At 47.9% G+C, this 18769-nt stretch overlaps 2 protein-coding genes and 1 long non-coding RNA gene across 3 annotated transcripts in view; 2 read left to right on the top strand and 1 right to left on the bottom strand.

The window, feature by feature from the left end:
- LOC110514665 (EH domain-binding protein 1-like) overlaps nucleotides 1–18769 on the top strand; it is a gene marked incomplete at its 3' end in the record, with an annotated part of 194972 nt that overhangs the window by 82126 nt on the left and 94077 nt on the right. Inside the window, exons 6-7 of the mRNA XM_036960124.1 lie at nucleotides 4450–4631; nucleotides 13804–13943. Of these exons, the coding sequence (XP_036816019.1) occupies nucleotides 4450–4631; nucleotides 13804–13943 (322 nt within the window). The remainder of the gene's footprint in view (nucleotides 1–4449; nucleotides 4632–13803; nucleotides 13944–18769) is intronic.
- On the bottom strand, nucleotides 7782–11827 carry LOC118943854 (dentin sialophosphoprotein-like; the record flags this gene model as incomplete). The annotated part of the gene is made up of 4 exons (XM_036960066.1): nucleotides 11795–11827; nucleotides 11045–11244; nucleotides 9967–10644; nucleotides 7782–9381 (listed from the first exon to the last, which is right to left on the bottom strand). Coding segments are annotated over exons 1-4 (2511 nt in total), but the record flags the coding sequence as incomplete, so codon positions are not given.
- Nucleotides 13036–13439, top strand: LOC118943858. Its single transcript, XR_005039162.1, has 3 exons — nucleotides 13036–13108; nucleotides 13241–13348; nucleotides 13397–13439. It is a non-coding gene; the product is annotated as an uncharacterized LOC118943858 (long non-coding RNA).

The following is an 18769-nucleotide window of genomic DNA, read 5'->3' as shown; positions in this document are numbered from 1 at the left end:
GAGCGCTGGGTGGAAGGGAGAGGTGGGTAGGCCTGGTAGAGTAATGGTGCAGTGGGTTGTGGGTTGTGTTTGGGGGATGTTGGTTTGCCAGTGTGATTCCTTTGGTTTTCCAGTTCCAATTGGAATTGTAGGTGTTTTTCTGCTCTCCTCTCATCCCTCTCTGAGCAATATGTATTTCTATCAATTTAATAACATCCATGACATGTTATGAACGCATCAATAGATGAGAGATGAAGAGACAGACAGTGAGAGGAGAGAGAGAGATGAAGAGAGACACAGTGAGATGGAGAGAGACACAGTGAGATGGAGAGAGACACAGTGAGATGAGAGAGAGAGAGATGAATAGACACAGTGAGATGGAGAGAGACTAAAGAGAGACAGTGAGATGGAGAGAGAGATGGAGAGAGACAGACAGTGAGATGGAGAGAGAGATGAATAGAGAGACAGTGAGATGGAGAGAGACTAAAGAGAGACAGTGAGATGGAGAGAGACAGTGAGATGGAGAGAGATGAATAGAGACAGTGAGTTGGAGAGAGAGATGAATAGAGACACAGTGAGATGGAGAGAGACTAAAGAGAGACAGTGAGATAGAGAGTGAGATGAATAGAGACACAGTGAGATGGAGAGAGACTAAAGAGAGACAGTGAGATGGAGAGAGAGATGGAGAGAGACAGACAGTGAGATGGAGAGAGAGATGAATAGAGAGACAGTGAGATGGAGAGAGACTAAAGAGAGACAGTGAGATGGAGAGAGACAGTGAGATGGAGAGAGATGAATAGAGACAGTGAGTTGGAGAGAGAGATGAATAGAGACACAGTGAGATGGAGAGAGACTAAAGAGAGACAGTGAGATAGAGAGTGAGATGAATAGAGACACAGTGAGATGGAGAGAGACTAAAGAGAGACAGTGAGATGGAGAGAGACACAGTGAGATGGAGAAAGACTAAAGAGAGACAGTGAGATGGAGAGAGACACAGTGAGATGGAGAGAGAGATGAAGAGAGACACAGTGAGATGGAGAGAGACTAAAGAGAGACAGTGAGATGGAGAGAGACACAGTGAGATGGAGAGAGAGATGAAGAGAGAGACAGTGAGATGGAGAGAGAGATGAATAGAGACGCAGTGAGATGGAGAGAGAGATGGAGAGAGATTCAGTTGTCTGACAGACGCTTCATTTCTCCTGTGTGTTGTTCCCTATCTAGAATACTGACAAGACTTAGCTGCAGTCTTCAGTTATTATGCTGGATAGAGTTGACACACACACTCCCTCCCTCCCAACACACAGTGGCCCAAAGACAGTTATTTAACTGACAACTCCAGGCAGTGCTTCCAGGACACAAGACCGACGAGAGAGAAAGAAAAGTGAGCGAGCGGGGGAGAGAAAGAGAGAAGGCAGAATGGCCCGGGTGTCATATCAACACAGCGAGGCAGCATGGAGGTCCTCTGTTCAGCGAGGCAGCATGGAGGTCCTCTGTTCAGCGAGGCAGCATGGAGGTCCTCTGTTCAGCGAGGCAGCATGGAGGTCCTCTGTTCTCTGACAGCAAGGCAGAGCTCTACACCTAAAGGAGAGAGACTAGATGTATCAGTGTTTAACACCTAGAGGAGAGAGAGAGAGACTAGATGTATCAGTGTTTAACACCTAGAGGAGAGAGAGAGACTAGATGTATCAGTGTTTAACACCTAGAGGAGAGAGAGACTAGATGTATCAGTGTTTTAGACCTAGAGGAGAGAGAGACTAGATGTATCAGTGTTTAACACCTAGAGGAGAGAGAGACTAGATGTATCAGTGTTTAACACCTAGAGGAGAGAGAGAGAGACCAGATGTATCAGTGTTTAACACCTAGAGGAGAGAGACTAGATGTATCAGTGTTTAACACCTAGAGGAGAGAGACCAGATGTATCAGTGTTTTACACCTAGAGGAGAGAGAGACTAGATGTATCAGTGTTTAACACCTAGAGGAGAGAGAGACCAGATGTATCAGTGTTTAACACCTAGAGGAGAGAGAGACCAGATGTATCAGTGTTTAACACCTAGAGGAGAGAGAGACCAGATGTATCAGTGTTTAACACCTAGAGGAGAGAGAGACCAGATGTATCAGTGTTTAACACCTAGAGGAGAGAAAGACCAGATGTATCAGTGTTTAACACCTAGAGGAGAGAGAGACCAGATGTATCAGTGTTTAACACCTAGAGGAGAGAGACCAGATGTATCAGTGTTTAACACCTAGAGGAGAGAGAGACCAGATGTATCAGTGTTTAACACCTAGAGGAGAGAGACTAGATGTATCAGTGTTTAACACCTAGAGGAGAGAGAGACTAGATGTATCAGTGTTTTAGACCTAGAGGAGAGAGACTAGATGTATCAGTGTTTAACACCTAGAGGAGAGAGAGAGACTAGATGTATCAGTGTTTAACACCTAGAGGAGAGAGAGAGAGACTAGATGTATCAGTGTTTAACACCTAGAGGAGAGAGAGAGAGACTAGATGTATCAGTGTTTAACACCTAGAGGAGAGAGACTAGATGTATCAGTGTTTAACACCTAGAGGAGAGAGACTAGATGTATCAGTGTTTTAGACCTAGAGGAGAGAGAGACTAGATGTATCAGTGTTTAACACCTAGAGGACAGAGAGAGACTAGATGTATCAGTGTTTAACACCTAGAGGACAGAGAGAGACTAGATGTATCAGTGTTTAACACCTAGAGGAGAGAGAGACTAGATGTATCAGTGTTTTACACCTAGAGGAGAGCGAGACCAGATGTATCAGTGTTTAACACCTAGAGGAGAGAGACTAGATGTATCAGTGTTTAACACCTAGAGGAGAGAGAGACTAGATGTATCAGTGTTTAACACCTAGAGGAGAGAGACCAGATGTATCAGTGTTCTACACCTAGAGGAGAGAGACCAGATGTATCAGTGTTTTACACCTAGAGGAGAGAGAGACCAGATGTATCAGTGTTTAACACCTAGAGGAGAGAGACTAGATGTATCCGTGTTTAACACCTAGAGGAGAGAGACTAGATGTATCAGTGTTTTAGACCTAGAGGAGAGAGACTAGATGTATCAGTGTTTAACACCTAGAGGAGAGAGACTAGATGTATCAGTGTTTAACACCTAGAGGAGAGAGAGACTAGATGTATCAGTGTTTAACACCTAGAGGAGAGAGAGACCAGATGTATCAGTGTTTAACACCTAGAGGAGAGAGAGAGAGAGACTAGATGTATCAGTGTTTAACACCTAGAGGAGAGAGAGACCAGATGTATCAGTGTTTAACACCTAGAGGAGAGAGAGAGAGAGACTAGATGTATCAGTGTTTAACACCTAGAGGAGAGAGAGACCAGATGTATCAGTGTTTAACACCTAGAGGAGAGAGACCAGATGTATCAGTGTTTAACACCTAGAGGAGAGAGACCAGATGTATCAGTGTTTTACACCTAGAGGAGAGAGAGACCAGATGTATCACTGTGTTTTGGAGTGTTTGGTTTCCAAACCTTTGGGCGTAAGTGTGTGGGTGTGTTTTGTTCCTTATCTAGAATTCTGACAAGACCTAGCTGCTGGCCTGTTAGCTGCTGGCCTATCAGCTTCTGGCCTATCAGCTGCTGGCCTGTTAGCTGCTGGCCTGTTAGCTGCTGGCCTATCAGCTGCTGGCCTGTTAGCTGCTGGCCTGTTAGCTTCTGGCCTATCCGCTGCTGGCCTGTTAGCTTCTGGCCTATCCGCTGCTGGCCTGTTAGCTTCTGGCCTATCAGCTGCTGGCCTGTTAGCTTCTGGCCTATCAGCTGCTGGCCTGTTAGCTTCTGGCCTATCTGCTGCTGGCCTGTTAGCTTCTGGCCTATCAGCTGCTGGCCTGTTAGCTTCTGGCCTATCAGCTGCTGGCCTATTAGCTTCTGGCCTATCAGCTGCTGGCCTATTAGCTTCTGGCCTATCTGCTGCTGGCCTATTTTTCACTTCCAAGTTGTCACCCCCCACCCCTCTACGACATTTCATGATTTATTTCCATGTGTTGTGTGAACAGCGAACAACACACGACATCGGTCTTCTCTAGTTCCATTCCCATGATGCCTTTTACCAGGGCTGTGGTGACCTGGGCCCAGTTCCATATCGGCCCCTAGCTCCTACCTGGAGCGGGTTTGGATTGGTATGGTAGTTATACTAATGGGTCTTATGCCATTATTCTCTCCAGCTGTCTAATGGTTTCAGATGTGCTGCCACTGGGAAGAGGCTGTGGGAAGTAGAGGGATGGTGACAGAATACAATATGACTCCTTTATTAGACATTACATAAGCACAAAACACCTTCAATCTGTCCACCAGATTTTAACAAGTGTTTATCCCTCCCTCCCTCACTCCATCCCTCCCTCCCTCCCGCCCGCCCGCCCTCTCTCCCTACCTCCCTCCCGCCCGCCCTCTCTTCCTACCTCCCTCTCTCCCTCCCCTCTCTCCCTCCATCTCTCAGGAGTCTCCTTCAGGTCGTAGAAAGGCTCTGGCCAGCAGCAGCATCAACATGAAGCAGTATGCCAGCCCCATGCCCACACAGACTGACGTCAAGCTCAAGTTCAAGCCCCTCTCCAAGAAGGTGGTGTCTGCCACGCTACAGTTCTCCCTCTCCTGCATCTTCCTCCGTGAGGGCAAGGCCACGTAAGTCCACACACACACCACACACACACACCACACACACACACACGGCAAAGCCACGTAAATATGCTCCCTTCACAAAGTCAACCGCCCCACCCCAAATCTAGCCCCCTAAACATCTCTCCTCCTTGAACTCGTCTTTTACTACTCTGGTCTTCTTCTCTTTCTTCCATATCAGTTCCTATCTCCGTTTCTTTCCCTTGTCTGTCTTCCTGCTTCCCCTTCTGTTGTTCTCACCCTCCTCTCTCCCCCTCTCTTCTGTTGTTCTCACCCTCCTCTCTCTCTCCCTCTCTTCTGTTGTTCTCACCCTCCTCTCTCTCACCCTCTCTTCTGTTGTTCTCACCCTCCTCTCTCTCGCCCTCTCTTCTGTTGTTCTCACCCTCCTCTCTCTCTCGCCCTCTCTTCTGTTGTTCTCACCCTCCTCTCTCTCGCCCTCTCTTCTGTTGTTCTCACCCTCCTCTCTCTCTCGCCCTCTCTTCTGTTGTTCTCACCCTCCTCTCTCTCTCCCTCTCTTCTGTTGTTCTCACCCTCCTCTCTCTCCCTCTCTTCTGTTGTTCTCACCCTCCTCTCTCTCTCCCTCTCTTCTGTTGTTCTCACCCTCCTCTCTCTCCCTCTCTTCTGTTGTTCTCACCCTCCTCTCTCTCTCCCTCTCTTCTGTTGTTCTCACCCTCCTCTCTCTCCCTCTCTTCTGTTGTTCTCACCCTCCTCTCTCTCTCCCTCTCTTCTGTTGTTCTCACCCTCCTCTCTCTCTCCCTCTCTTCTGTTCTCACCCTCCTCTCTCTCTCCCTCTCTTCTGTTGTTCTCACCCTCCTCTCTCTCCTCCTCTCTTTTGTTGAGTGGATACAGTCTATACGTATTCCATTTCCTTCCCTGCACTCGATAGAGAGCAACGGCAGAAGAAAGGAATAGAGTGTTTGTGATTTCTGCTAACGTCCTCCTGCCGTCCACAATACAAACAGGACGATAATACCAGTCTCAGTTTGTAATACCGGTCTCAGTGTGTAATACCAGTCTGTAATACCAGTCTCAGTGTGTAATACCAGTCTCAGTGTGTAATACCAGTCTCAGTGTGTAATACCAGTCTGTGTGTAATACCAGTCTGTGTGTAATACCAGTCTGTGTGTAATACCAGTCTGTGTGTAATACCAGTCTGTGTGTAATACCAGTCTCAGTGTGTAATACCAGTCTCAGTGTGTAATACCAGTCTCAGTGTGTAATACCAGTCTCAGTGTGTAATACCAGTCTCAGTATGTAATACCAGTCTCAGTGTGTAATACCAGTCTCAGTATGTAATACCAGTCTCAGTGTGTAATACCAGTCTGTGTGTAATACCAGTCTCAGTGTGTAATACCAGTCTCAGTGTGTAATACCAGTCTCAGTGTGTAATACCAGTCTCAGTATGTAATACCAGTCTCAGTGTGTAATACCAGTCTCAGTGTGTAATACCAGTCTCAGTGTGTAATACCAGTCTCAGTGTGTAATACCAGTCTCAGTATAATACCAGTCTCAGTATGTAATACCAGTCTCAGTGTGTAATACCAGTCTCAGTGTGTAATACCAGTCTCAGTGTGTAATACCAGTCTCAGTGTGTAATACCAGTCTCAGTGTGTAATACCAGTCTCAGTATAATACCAGTCTCAGTTTGTAATACCAGTCTCAGTGTGTAATACCAGTCTCAGTGTAATACCAGTCTCAGTGTAATACCAGTCTCAGTGTGTAATACCAGTCTCAGTATAATACCAGTCTCAGTGTGTAATACCAGTCTCAGTATGTAATACCAGTCTCAGTATAATACCATTCTCAGTATAATACCAGTCTCAGTGTGTAATACCAGTCTCAGTGTAATACCAGTCTCAGTGTAATACCAGTCTCAGTGTAATACCAGTCTCAGTGTGTAATACCAGTCTCAGTGTGTAATACCAGTCTCAGTGTGTAATACCAGTCTCAGTGTAATACCAGTCTCAGTGTAATACCAGTCTCATTATAATACCAGTCTCATTATAATACCAGTCTCAGTATAATACCAGTCTCAGTGTGTAATACCAGTCTCAGTGTGTAATACCAGTCTCAGTGTGTAATACCAGTCTCAGTATAATACCAGTCTCAGTATGTAATACCAGTCTCAGTGTGTAATACCAGTCTCAGTATGTAATACCAGTCTCAGTATAATACCAGTGTCAGTGTGTAATACCAGTCTCAGTGTGTAATACCAGTCTCAGTGTGTAATACCAGTCTGTGTGTAATACCAGTCTCAGTGTGTAATACCAGTCTCAGTGTGTAATACCAGTCTCAGTATAATACCAGTCTCAGTGTGTAATACCAGTCTCAGTGTGTAATACCAGTCTCAGTGTGTAATACCAGTCTCAGTGTGTAATACCAGTCTCAGTATAATACCAGTCTCAGTGTGTAATACCAGTCTCAGTGTGTAATACCAGTCTCAGTGTGTAATACCAGTCTCAGTGTGTAATACCAGTCTTGGTGTGTAATACCAGTCTCGGTGTGTAATACCAGTCTCAGTGTGTAATACCAGTCTCAGTGTGTAATACCAGTCTCAGTATGTAATACCAGTCTCAGTGTGTAATACCAGTCTCAGTGTGTAATACCAGTCTCAGTATAATACCAGTCTCAGTATGTAATACCAGTCTCAGTATGTAATACAGGTCTCTGTATAAGTCTCCCTCTCTCTCTCTCTCTCTCTCTCTCTCTCTCTCTCTCGCTCTCTCTCTCTCTCTCTCTCTCTCTCTCTCTCTCTCTCTCTCTCTCTCTCTCTCTCTCTCCCTCTTTCTTTCTATGCTCTCTCTCTCTCTGCTCTCTCTCTCTCTCTCCTCGGTCCCTTTGATAAGTGCTGTTATGTCTGATGTTGCTGTCACCCAGCCAGTTAAAACAGCACCAGATCCTTTGTTGCGCAGGGGAACCGGGGAGCGGCAGAGTGTGACCCCTCTTAACCCTTCAGAGAACCATGTCACTGCCCACAAATAAACTCCATTACATCAGTTCAAATCAGCTTCTATTGCTTCTGTTGTCTGACCTGCTGCTGTTGTCTGACCTGCTGCTGTCGTCTGACCTGCTGCTGTCGTCTGACCTGCTGCTGTCGTCTGACCTGCTGTTGTCTAGCCTGCTGCTGTTGTTTGACCTGCTGCTGTTGTCTGACCTGCTGCTGTTGTCTGACCTGCTGCTGTTGTCTGACCTGCTGCTGTTGTCTGACCTGCTGCTGTCGTCTGACCTGCTGCTGTTGTCTGACCTGCTGCTGTCGTCTGACTTGCTGTTGTCTAGCCTGCTGCTGTTGTTTGACCTGCTGCTGTCGTCTGACCTGCTGCTGTTGTCTGACCTGCTGTTGTCTGACCTGCTGCTGTTGTCTGACCTGCTGCTGTTGTCTGACCTGCTGCTGTTGTCTGACCTGCTGCTGTCGTCTGACTTGCTGTTGTCTGACCTGCTGCTGTTGTCTGACCTGCTGCTGTTGTCTGACCTGCTGCTGTTGTCTGACCTGCTGCTGTCGTCTGACCTGCTGCTGTCTAGCCTGCTGCTGTTGTTTGACCTGCTGCTGTCGTCTGACCTGCTGCTGTCGTCTGACCTGCTGTTGTCTGACCTGCTGCTGTTGTCTGACCTGCTGCTGTTGTCTGACCTGCTGTTGTCTAGCCTGCTGCTGTTGTTTGACCTGCTGTTGTCTGACCTGCTGCTGTCGTCTGACCTGCTGCTGTTGTCTGACCTGCTGCTGTCGTCTGACCTGCTGCTGTCGTCTGACCTGCTGCTGTCGTCTGACCTGCTGTTGTCTAGCCTGCTGCTGTTGTTTGACCTGCTGTTGTTTGACCTGCTGCTGTTGTCTGACCTGCTGCTGTTGTCTGACCTGCTGCTGTTGTCTGACCTGCTGCTGTCGTCTGACCTGCTGCTGTTGTCTGACCTGCTGCTGTCGTCTGACCTGCTGCTGTTGTCTGACCTGCTGCTGTCGTCTGACCTGCTGTTGTCTAGCCTGCTGCTGTTGTTTGACCTGCTGCTGTCGTCTGACCTGCTGCTGTCGTCTGACCTGCTGTTGTCTGACCTGCTGTTGTCTGACCTGCTGCTGTTGTCTGACCTGCTGCTGTTGTCTGACCTGCTGCTGTCGTCTGACTTGCTGTTGTCTGACCTGCTGCTGTCGTCTGACCTGCTGCTGTTGTCTGACCTGCTGCTGTTGTCTGGCCTGCTGCTGTCGTCTGACCTGCTGTTGTCTAGCCTGCTGCTGTTGTTTGACCTGCTGCTGTCGTCTGACCTGCTGCTGTCGTCTGACCTGCTGCTGTTGTCTGACCTGCTGCTGTTGTCTGACCTGCTGCTGTTGTCTGACCTGCTGTTGTCTAGCCTGCTGCTGTTGTTTGACCTGCTGCTGTTGTTTGACCTGCTGCTGTTGTCTGACCTGCTGCTGTTGTCTGACCTGCTGCTGTTGTCTGACCTGCTGTTGTCTAGCCTGCTGCTGTTGTTTGACCTGCTGCTGTTGTCTGACCTGCTGCTGTTGTTTGACCTGCTGTTGTCTGACCTGCTGCTGTTGTCTGACCTGCTGCTGTTGTCTGACCTGCTGCTGTTGTCTGACCTGCTGCTGTTGCCTGACCTGCTGCTGTTGCCTGACCTGCTGCTGTTGTTTGACCTGCTGCTGTTGTTTGACCTGCTGCTGTTGTTTGACCTGCTGCTGTTGTCTGACCTGCTGCTGTTGTTTGACCTGCTGCTGTTTGACCTGCTGCTGTTTGACCTGCTTCTGTTGTCTGACCTGCTGCTGTTGTCTGACCTGCTGCTGCCGTCTGGCCCTCTTGTTTCACCTGGCCCGCTGCTGTCGCCTGGCCCGCTTCTGTTGCCTGGCCCTCTTGTGTCGCCTGGCCCTCTTGTGTCGCCTGGCCCTCTTGTGTCACCTGGCCTTGTGTCGCCTGGCCCTCTTGTGTCGCCTGGCCCTCTTCTGTCGCCTGGCCCGCTTCTGTCGCCTGGCCCGCTTCTGTCGCCTGGCCCTCTTCTGTCGTCTGGCCCGCTTCTGTCGCCTGGCCCTCTCCTGTCGCCTGGCCCTCTCCTGTCGCCTGGCCCTCTTCTGTCTCCTGGCCCGTTGCTGTCTCCTGGCCCGCTTCTGTCTCCTGGCCCGCTGCTGTCGTCTGGCCCGCTTCTGTTGCCTGGCCCTCTTCTGTCGTCTGGCCCTCTTCTGTCGTCTGGCCCGCTTCTGTCGCCTGGCCCTCTTCTGTCTCCTGGCCCGTTGCTGTCTCCTGGCCCGTTGCTGTCTCCTGGCCCGCTTCTGTCTCCTGGCCCGCTTCTGTCTCCTGGCCCGCTTCTGTCTCCTGGCCCGCTTCTGTCTCCTGGCCCGCTGTTGTCTAGCCTGCTGCTGTTGTTTGACCTGCTGTTGTTTGACCTGCTGCTGTTGTCTGACCTGCTGCTGTTGTCTGACCTGCTGCTGTTGTCTGACCTGCTGCTGTCGTCTGACCTGCTGCTGTTGTCTGACCTGCTGCTGTCGTCTGACCTGCTGCTGTTGTCTGACCTGCTGCTGTCGTCTGACCTGCTGTTGTCTAGCCTGCTGCTGTTGTTTGACCTGCTGCTGTCGTCTGACCTGCTGCTGTCGTCTGACCTGCTGTTGTCTGACCTGCTGTTGTCTGACCTGCTGCTGTTGTCTGACCTGCTGCTGTTGTCTGACCTGCTGCTGTCGTCTGACTTGCTGTTGTCTGACCTGCTGCTGTCGTCTGACCTGCTGCTGTTGTCTGACCTGCTGCTGTTGTCTGGCCTGCTGCTGTCGTCTGACCTGCTGTTGTCTAGCCTGCTGCTGTTGTTTGACCTGCTGCTGTCGTCTGACCTGCTGCTGTCGTCTGACCTGCTGCTGTTGTCTGACCTGCTGCTGTTGTCTGACCTGCTGCTGTTGTCTGACCTGCTGTTGTCTAGCCTGCTGCTGTTGTTTGACCTGCTGCTGTTGTTTGACCTGCTGCTGTTGTCTGACCTGCTGCTGTTGTCTGACCTGCTGCTGTTGTCTGACCTGCTGTTGTCTAGCCTGCTGCTGTTGTTTGACCTGCTGCTGTTGTCTGACCTGCTGCTGTTGTTTGACCTGCTGTTGTCTGACCTGCTGCTGTTGTCTGACCTGCTGCTGTTGTCTGACCTGCTGCTGTTGTCTGACCTGCTGCTGTTGCCTGACCTGCTGCTGTTGCCTGACCTGCTGCTGTTGTTTGACCTGCTGCTGTTGTTTGACCTGCTGCTGTTGTTTGACCTGCTGCTGTTGTCTGACCTGCTGCTGTTGTTTGACCTGCTGCTGTTTGACCTGCTGCTGTTTGACCTGCTTCTGTTGTCTGACCTGCTGCTGTTGTCTGACCTGCTGCTGCCGTCTGGCCCTCTTGTTTCACCTGGCCCGCTGCTGTCGCCTGGCCCGCTTCTGTTGCCTGGCCCTCTTGTGTCGCCTGGCCCTCTTGTGTCGCCTGGCCCTCTTGTGTCACCTGGCCTTGTGTCTCCTGGCCCGCTTCTGTCTCCTGGCCCGCTGCTGTCGTCTGGCCCGCTTCTGTTGCCTGGCCCTCTTCTGTCGTCTGGCCCTCTTCTGTCGTCTGGCCCGCTTCTGTCGCCTGGCCCTCTTCTGTCTCCTGGCCCGTTGCTGTCTCCTGGCCCGTTGCTGTCTCCTGGCCCGCTTCTGTCTCCTGGCCTGCCGCCACAGAAAAGACCACTGTATTTATTTATGAAGGAGAGAGAGAAATAGACGTGTGGGGGGAGAAGGAGTGAGTGAGAGAGAGGAGGAGAAAGAGAAAGCCAGGGAGAGAGAGGATGAGGGAGAGAGGTGGTGGTGGGGGAGAGGGAAGGAGGGAGAGGGGAGGAGAAAGGGAGAGAGGTGGTGGTAGGGGAGAGGGGAGGAGAAAGGGAGAGAGGTGGTGAGAGGGGAGGAGAAAGGGTGAGAGGTGGTGGTAGGGGAGAGGGGAGGAGAAAGGGAGAGAGGTGGTGGTAGGGGAGAGGGGAATGAGTGCGAGAGCCAGGGAGAGAGAGAGAGGAGGGGGAGAGATGGTGGTGGGGGAGAGGGGAGGAGAAAGCGAGGGAGGTGGTGGTGGGGGAGAGGGGAAGGAGTGAGAGAGAGTTAATCCCAGAGTGTTATCTATCTGGTGGTGTCTGGATGTGAAACCCCTCGGCAGAGTGTGTTTTCTCCTTGCCCCCTCACACACACACACACACACACACACACACACACACACACACACACACACGTGCACATTTTGTTTCCTCAGCAGCCGCCGCATGAAGGACACTATGCTTACAGACAGGAGAGTAGTACTCTCTCTCTCTGGTCCATCTCTCCCTTTCTCTCTCTGTCACCCTCTCTCTCTCTGGTCCATCTCTCCCTTTCTCTCTCTGTCACCCTCTCTGTCACCCTCTCTCTGTCCGTGTCTCTCTATGGTCCATCTCTCCCTTTCTATCTCTGTCACCCTCTCTCTCTCTGGTCCATCTCTCCCTTTCTCTCTCTGTCACCCTCTCTCTCTCTGGTCCATCTCTCCCTTTCTCTCTCTGTCACCCTCTCTCTCTCTGGTCCATCTCTCCCTTTCTCTCTCTGTCACCCTCTCTCTCTCTGGTCCATCTCTCCCTTTCTCTCTCTGTCACCCTCTCTCTCTCTGGTCCATCTCTCCCTTTCTCTCTCTGTCACCCTCTCTCTCTCTGGTCCATCTCTCCTTTTCTCTCTCGGTCACCCTCTCTCTGTCACCCTCTCTCTGTCACCCTCTCTCTCTCTGGTCCATCTCTCCCTTTCTCTCTCTGTCACCCTCTCTCTGTCACCCTCTTTCTGTCCGTGTCCATCTCTCCCTTTCTCTCTCTGGTCCATCTCTCCCTTTCTCTCTCTGTCACCCTCTCTCTGTCACCCTCTCTCATCTTTGTCCGTGTCACTCTCTCCCTTATCTCTCTGTCACCCTCTCTCTGTCCGTGTCACTCTCTCCCTTTCTCTCTCTGTCACCCTCTCTCTCTCTGGTCCATCTCTCCCTTTCTCTCACCACTTCCTAACACTATATAGACAGGTCATGATATTCCCTGTTTAATAACACTATAGACAGGTCATGATATTCCCTGTTTAATAACACTATAGACAGGTCATGATATTCCCTGTTTAATAACACTATAGACAGGTCATGATATTCCCTGTTTAATAACACTATAGACAGGTCATGATATTCCCTGTTTAATAACACTATAGACAGGTCATGATATTCCCTGTTTAATAACACTATAGACAGGTCATGATATTCCCTGTGATATTCCCTGTTTAATAACACTATAGACAGGTCGTGATATTCCCTGTTTAATAACACTATAGACAGGTCATGATATTCCCTGTTTAATAACACTATAGACAGGTCATGATATTCCCTGTTTAATAACACTATAGACAGGTCATGATATTCCCTGTTTAATAACACTATAGACAGGTCATGATATTCCCTGTTTAATAACACTATAGACAGGTCATGATATTCCCTGTTTAATAACACTATAGACAGGTCATGATATTCCCTGTTTAATAACACTATAGACAGGTCATGATATTCCCTGTGATATTCCCTGTTTAATAACCCTATAGACAGGTCATGATATTCCCTGTGATATTCCCTGTTTAATAACACTATAGACAGGTCGTGATATTCCCTGTTTAATAACACTATAGACAGGTCATGATATTCCCTGTTTAATAACACTATAGACAGGTCATGATATTCCCTGTTTAATAACACTATAGACAGGTCATGATATTCCCTGTTTAATAACACTATAGACAGGTCATGATATTCCCTGTGATATTCCCTGTTTAATAACACTATAGACAGGTCATGATATTCCCTGTTTAATAACACTATAGACAGGTCATGATATTCCCTGTTTAATAACACTATAGACAGGTCGTGATATTCCCTGTTTAATAACACTATAGACAGGTCATGATATTCCCTGTTTAATAACACTATAGACAGGTCATGATATTCCCTGTTTAATAACACTATAGACAGGTCATGATATTCCCTGTACATCCTGAGACTTTATGTGTTACATGGTTTTACAGTAGGTGTGAGATCGTCCTCTCTCCCCTGTGAGATGGTTGTCTGCTATGAGAGAGAGAGAGAGATGTTGGCCTTTACAACATGGCTGTATGTTGTGGTTTCTCTTGGTTAGATTTGTCAGAAATAAAATCTGATCTGTCTGTCTGTCTGTCTGTGTCTCTGTCTGTCTGTCTCAGTGACGAGGACATGCAGAGCCTGGCCAGCCTGATGAGTATGAAGCAGGCTGATATCGGCAACCTGGATGACTTTGAGGAGGAGGACGAGGAGAATGAGGAGAACAGGGCCAACCAGGAGGAGAAGGCTGCTAAGATCACAGGTGAGAGGTTACACACACACACCTCTATTTGTTAAGGAGACCAGAAGAAGCTGCTGAGATCACAGACGAAATGCAGCAAATCTCACCCTCCATTGTAAAAGGTCGTCTGACCTCAGTGAGACTTCCTGCTTCCATAAGGGTATTTTTAAAGAGCGTTTTGTCATCAGAAGACCACGTGGGCATGTAGTAACACTCATGAAAAACACTGATTCTACAACTGAGGGCCTCTAAGCATCATGTAGATTAATCCAGTCATCGTGTTGCTGTAGCCACATGGTGGTGTGGCCACATGGTGGTGTTGTAGCCACATGGTGGTGTTGTGGCCACATGGTGTTGTTGTGGCCACATGGTGTTGTTGTGGCCACATGGTGTTGTTGTGGCCACATGGTGGTGTTGTGGCCACATGGTGGTGTTGTAGCCACATGGTGGTGTTGTAGCCACATGGTGGTGTTGTAGCCACATGGTGTTGTTGTAGCCACATGGTGTTGTTGTAGCCACATGGTGTTGTTGTGGCCACATGGTGTTGTTGTAGCCACATGGTGGTGTTGTAGCCACATGGTGGTGTTGTGGCCACATGGTGGTGTTGTGGCCACATGGTGGTGTTGTGGCCACATGGTGGTCTTGTAGCCACATGGTGGTGTTGTTGTAGCCACGTGGTGGTGTTGTTGTGGCCACGTGGTGGTGGTGTTGTGGCCACGTGGTGGTGGTGTTGTGGCCACGTGGTGGTGGTGTTGTGGCCACATGGTGGTGTTGTAGCCACATGGTGGTGTCCGTTGTTGTTCACCATGACCAGACGGCCACAGCTTAACAGTCTGCTTTGACTGAGGCATAAACGGAAATACCCAACACTCTTCCTGATCTTTTTGGGTGACACCTTGTTCCTTTTCTGGTTGGCTTTTTTTTTTACTGATGCTTGTGGGTCAGCATGTGTATATGTGGGTGTATGGGATGTCAGCATGTCTGTGGGTGTATGGGATGTCAGCATGTCTGTGGGTGTGTGGGATGTCAGCATGTCTGTGGGTGTGTGGGATGTCAGCATGTCTGTGGGTGTATGGGATGTCAGCATGTCTGTGGGTGTATGGGATGAGTTTGTGTTTATGGGATGTGTTTATGGATGTGGGTGTATAGGATGTCTGCATGTCTGTGGGTGTGTGGGATGTGTTCATGTTTATGGGATGTGTTTATGGATGTGGGTGTATAGGATGTCTGCATGTCTGTGGGTGTATGGGATGTCAGCATGTCTGTGGGTGTGGGTGTATGGGATGAGTTTGTGTTTATGGGATGTGTTTATGGATGTGGGTGTATGGGATGTCAGCATGTCTGTGGGTGTATGGGATGAGTTTGTGTTTATGGGATGTGTTTATGGATGTGGGTGTATAGGATGTCTGCATGTCTGTGGGTGTATGGGATGAGTTTGTGTTTATGGGATGTGTTTATGGATGTGGGTGTATAGGATGTCAGCATGTCTGTGGGTGTATGGGATGAGTTTGTGTTTATGGGATGTGTTTATGGATGTGGGTGTATAGGATGTCAGCATGTCTGTGGGTGTATGGGATGAGTTTGTGTTTATGGGATGTGTTTATGGATGTGGGTGTATAGGATGTCAGCATGTCTGTGGGTGTATGGGATGAGTTTGTGTTTATGGGATGTGTTTATGGATGTGGGTGTATGGGATGTCAGCATGTCTGTGGGTGTATGGGATGAGTTTGTGTTTATGGGATGTGTTTATGGATGTGGGTGTATAGGATGTCAGCATGTCTGTGGGTGTATGGGATGAGTTTGTGTTTATGGGATGTGTTTATGGATGTGGGTGTATAGGATGTCTGCATGTCTGTGGGTGTGTGGGATGAGTTTATGTTTATGGGATGTGTTTATGTTTATGGGTGTATGGGATGTGTTTATGTTTATGGGATGTGTTTATGTTTATGGGTGTATGGGATGTGTTTATGTTTATGGGATGTGTTTATGTTTATGGGTGTATGGGATGTGTTTATGTTTATGGGTGTATGGGATGTGTTTATGTTTATGGGTGTATGGGATGTGTTTATGGGTGTATGTATCCCTCTCTCTCTCTCCCTCTATCCCTCTCTCTCCCTCCATCCCTCTCTCTCTCGCTCCCCATCCCTCTCTCTCTCGCTCCCCATCCCTCTCCCTCCATCCCTCTCTCTCTCTCTCTCTCCCTCCATCCCTCTCTCTCTCCATTCCCCTCTCTCTATCGCTCCATCCCCCTCTCTCTGTCTCGCTCCCCATCCCTCTCTCTCTCTCTCTCCCTCCATCCCTCTCCATCCCTCTCTCTCTCTCTCTCTCTCTCTCCCTCTCTCTCATCTCTCTCTCCCTCTCTCTCTCTCCATCTCTCTCTCTCCCTCCAACCCTCCATCTATCCGTTTATACTCCAGATCACACTGTGACTAATGAATGGGAGCTGCTGTGTTCAGCTTTGCTTGCTCTGACTTCACAAAGCGTAGGCTCTTTACATTAAACTGTGTGTTTCTCCTCTTCCTCTTCCTCTCTGCTCAACGTACATAAATATACATTGGGTGCCTATAGCTGCGCGCCACTGGTCATCTGCATACGGGCGTAAGTCTTTGTAATAGTGGCGGTTGTACTATCTGTAGTCAACCCTCATTGTCATTCCCTTAGTCCAGCGTTTCCCAAACTCGGTCCTGGGGACCCCAAGGGGTGCAGGTTTTGGTTTTAGCCCCTAACACTACACAGCTGATTCAAATAATCAACTAATCATCAAGCTTAAATTATTAGAATCAGCTGTGTCATGTTAGGGGCCTTCCCGAGGACTGAGTTTGGGAAACACTGCCTTAGTCCCTAGGTTGTACATATCAAGAGGATTGTAGTATCCCACAACTCTTTGCAAAAATGCTGAAGAATTCTAAACAATGGGTCCAGCGATGCTAGTTAGTATCGGCGCTAGTCCCATTAATATGAAAAAAAAATTCAAAAGCTTTCTTGTGGAATTATTTTTATTCTTACCTGGGTATTTTCAACCTAGATCAGTCCCAGGATGCTAGCTAGCCTAGCTAGTAATTTGTAGTGGCAAATACGGTAGCATAGCACTAGCATGACTAACTAAGGATGCTAGCTAGCTAGCATAGCTAGTAACTTGTAGCGGCAGATGCGGTAGCATAGTGCTAGCATGACTAACTAAAGATGCTAGTTAGCCTAGCTAGTAATTTGTAGCGGCAGATGCGGTAGCATAGTGCTAGCATGACTAACTAAAGATGCTAGTTAGCCTAGCTAGTAATTTGTAGCGGCAAATGCGGTAGCATAGTGCTAGCATGACTAACTAAAGATGCTAGTTAACCTAGCTAGTAATTTGTAGTGGCAGATGCAGTAGCATAGTGCTAGCATGACTAACTAAAGATGCTAGTTAGCCTAGCTAGTAATTTGTAGCGGCAAATGCGGTAGCATAGTGCTAGCATGACTAACTAAAGATGCTAGTTAACCTAGCTAGTAATTTGTAGTGGCAGATGCAGTAGCATAGTGCTAGCATGACTAACTAAAGATGCTAGTTAGCCTAGCTAGTAATTTGTAGCTGCAGATGCGGTAGTAAAGTGCTAGCATGACTAACTAAAGATGCTAGTTAGCCTAGCTAGTAATTTGTAGCTGCAGATGCGGTAGTAAAGTGCTAGCATGACTAACTATAGATGCTAGTTAGCCTAGCTAGTCATTTGTAGTGGCAGATGCGGTAGTATAGTGCTAGCATGACTAACTAAAGATGCTAGTTGGTAGCTGCAGTTGTCAGCGAATATACACTTTGGACAGTGCAGCATTTTGGTTTTGAGATCAAATTATTCATATGATTGGACAGTACAGAATGTCGTCTTTTTAAAGAAGGTTATTTTCAAATACACTACCTGTCAAAAGTTTTAGAACACCTACTCATTCAAGGGTTTTTCTTTATTTTTACAATTTTCTACAATGTAGAATAATAGTGAAGACATCAACACTACGAAATAACACATATGGAATCATGTAGTAACCAAAAAAGTGTTAACCAAATCTAAAATATATGTTATATTTCAGATTCTTCAAATAGCCACCCTTTGCCTTCATGACAGCTTTGCACGCTCTTGGCATTCTCTCAACCAGCTTCACCTGGAATGCTTTTGGCTACTTTTCACCAGTAGTGTATATATTTTTATTTATTTAAATGTAACCTTTATTTAACTAGGTAAGTCAGCTAAGAAAAAATTATTGTATATCTGGTTTAGAAATGAAAGCACTATATATCTCGTCCCCCCTGCAGATGCCGCTACTGTCTATGATAGTATGTGTGCTTTTAGACTTTACATATGTACTGAATAAAAATAGAAACGCAACAAATTGTTCGTCCCATGTTTCATGAGTTGAAATAAAAGATCCCAGAAATGTTCCATACGCACAAAAAGCTTATTTCTCTTTATTTTGTGCACAAATTTGTTTACATCCCTGTTAGTGATTGTTTCTCATTTGCCAAGATAATTAATCCGCCTGACGTGTGGCATATCAAGAAGCTGATTAAACAGCATTATCATTGCATAGGTGCACCTTGTGCTGGGGGGGGGGGGCAATAAAAGGCCACTCTAAAAAAATATGCTGTTTTGTCACAGAACACAATGCCACAATGTCTCAAGCTTTGCTGGAGCGTACAGTTGTCATGCCGACTGTAGGAATGTCCACCAGAGCTGTTACCAGAGAATTGAATGTTCATTTTTCTACCATAAGCCGCCTCCAACGTTGTTTTAGAGAATTTGGAAGTATGTCCAACCTGCCTTACGACCACAGACCACGTGTAACCACGCCAGCCCAGGACCTCCACATCCGGCTTCTTC

Source organism: Oncorhynchus mykiss, chromosome 23, assembly GCF_013265735.2.
Source record: "Oncorhynchus mykiss isolate Arlee chromosome 23, USDA_OmykA_1.1, whole genome shotgun sequence".
Taxonomy (NCBI): Eukaryota; Metazoa; Chordata; class Actinopteri; order Salmoniformes; family Salmonidae; genus Oncorhynchus; species Oncorhynchus mykiss.
This window is presented reverse-complemented; position numbering and strand designations above follow the sequence as displayed.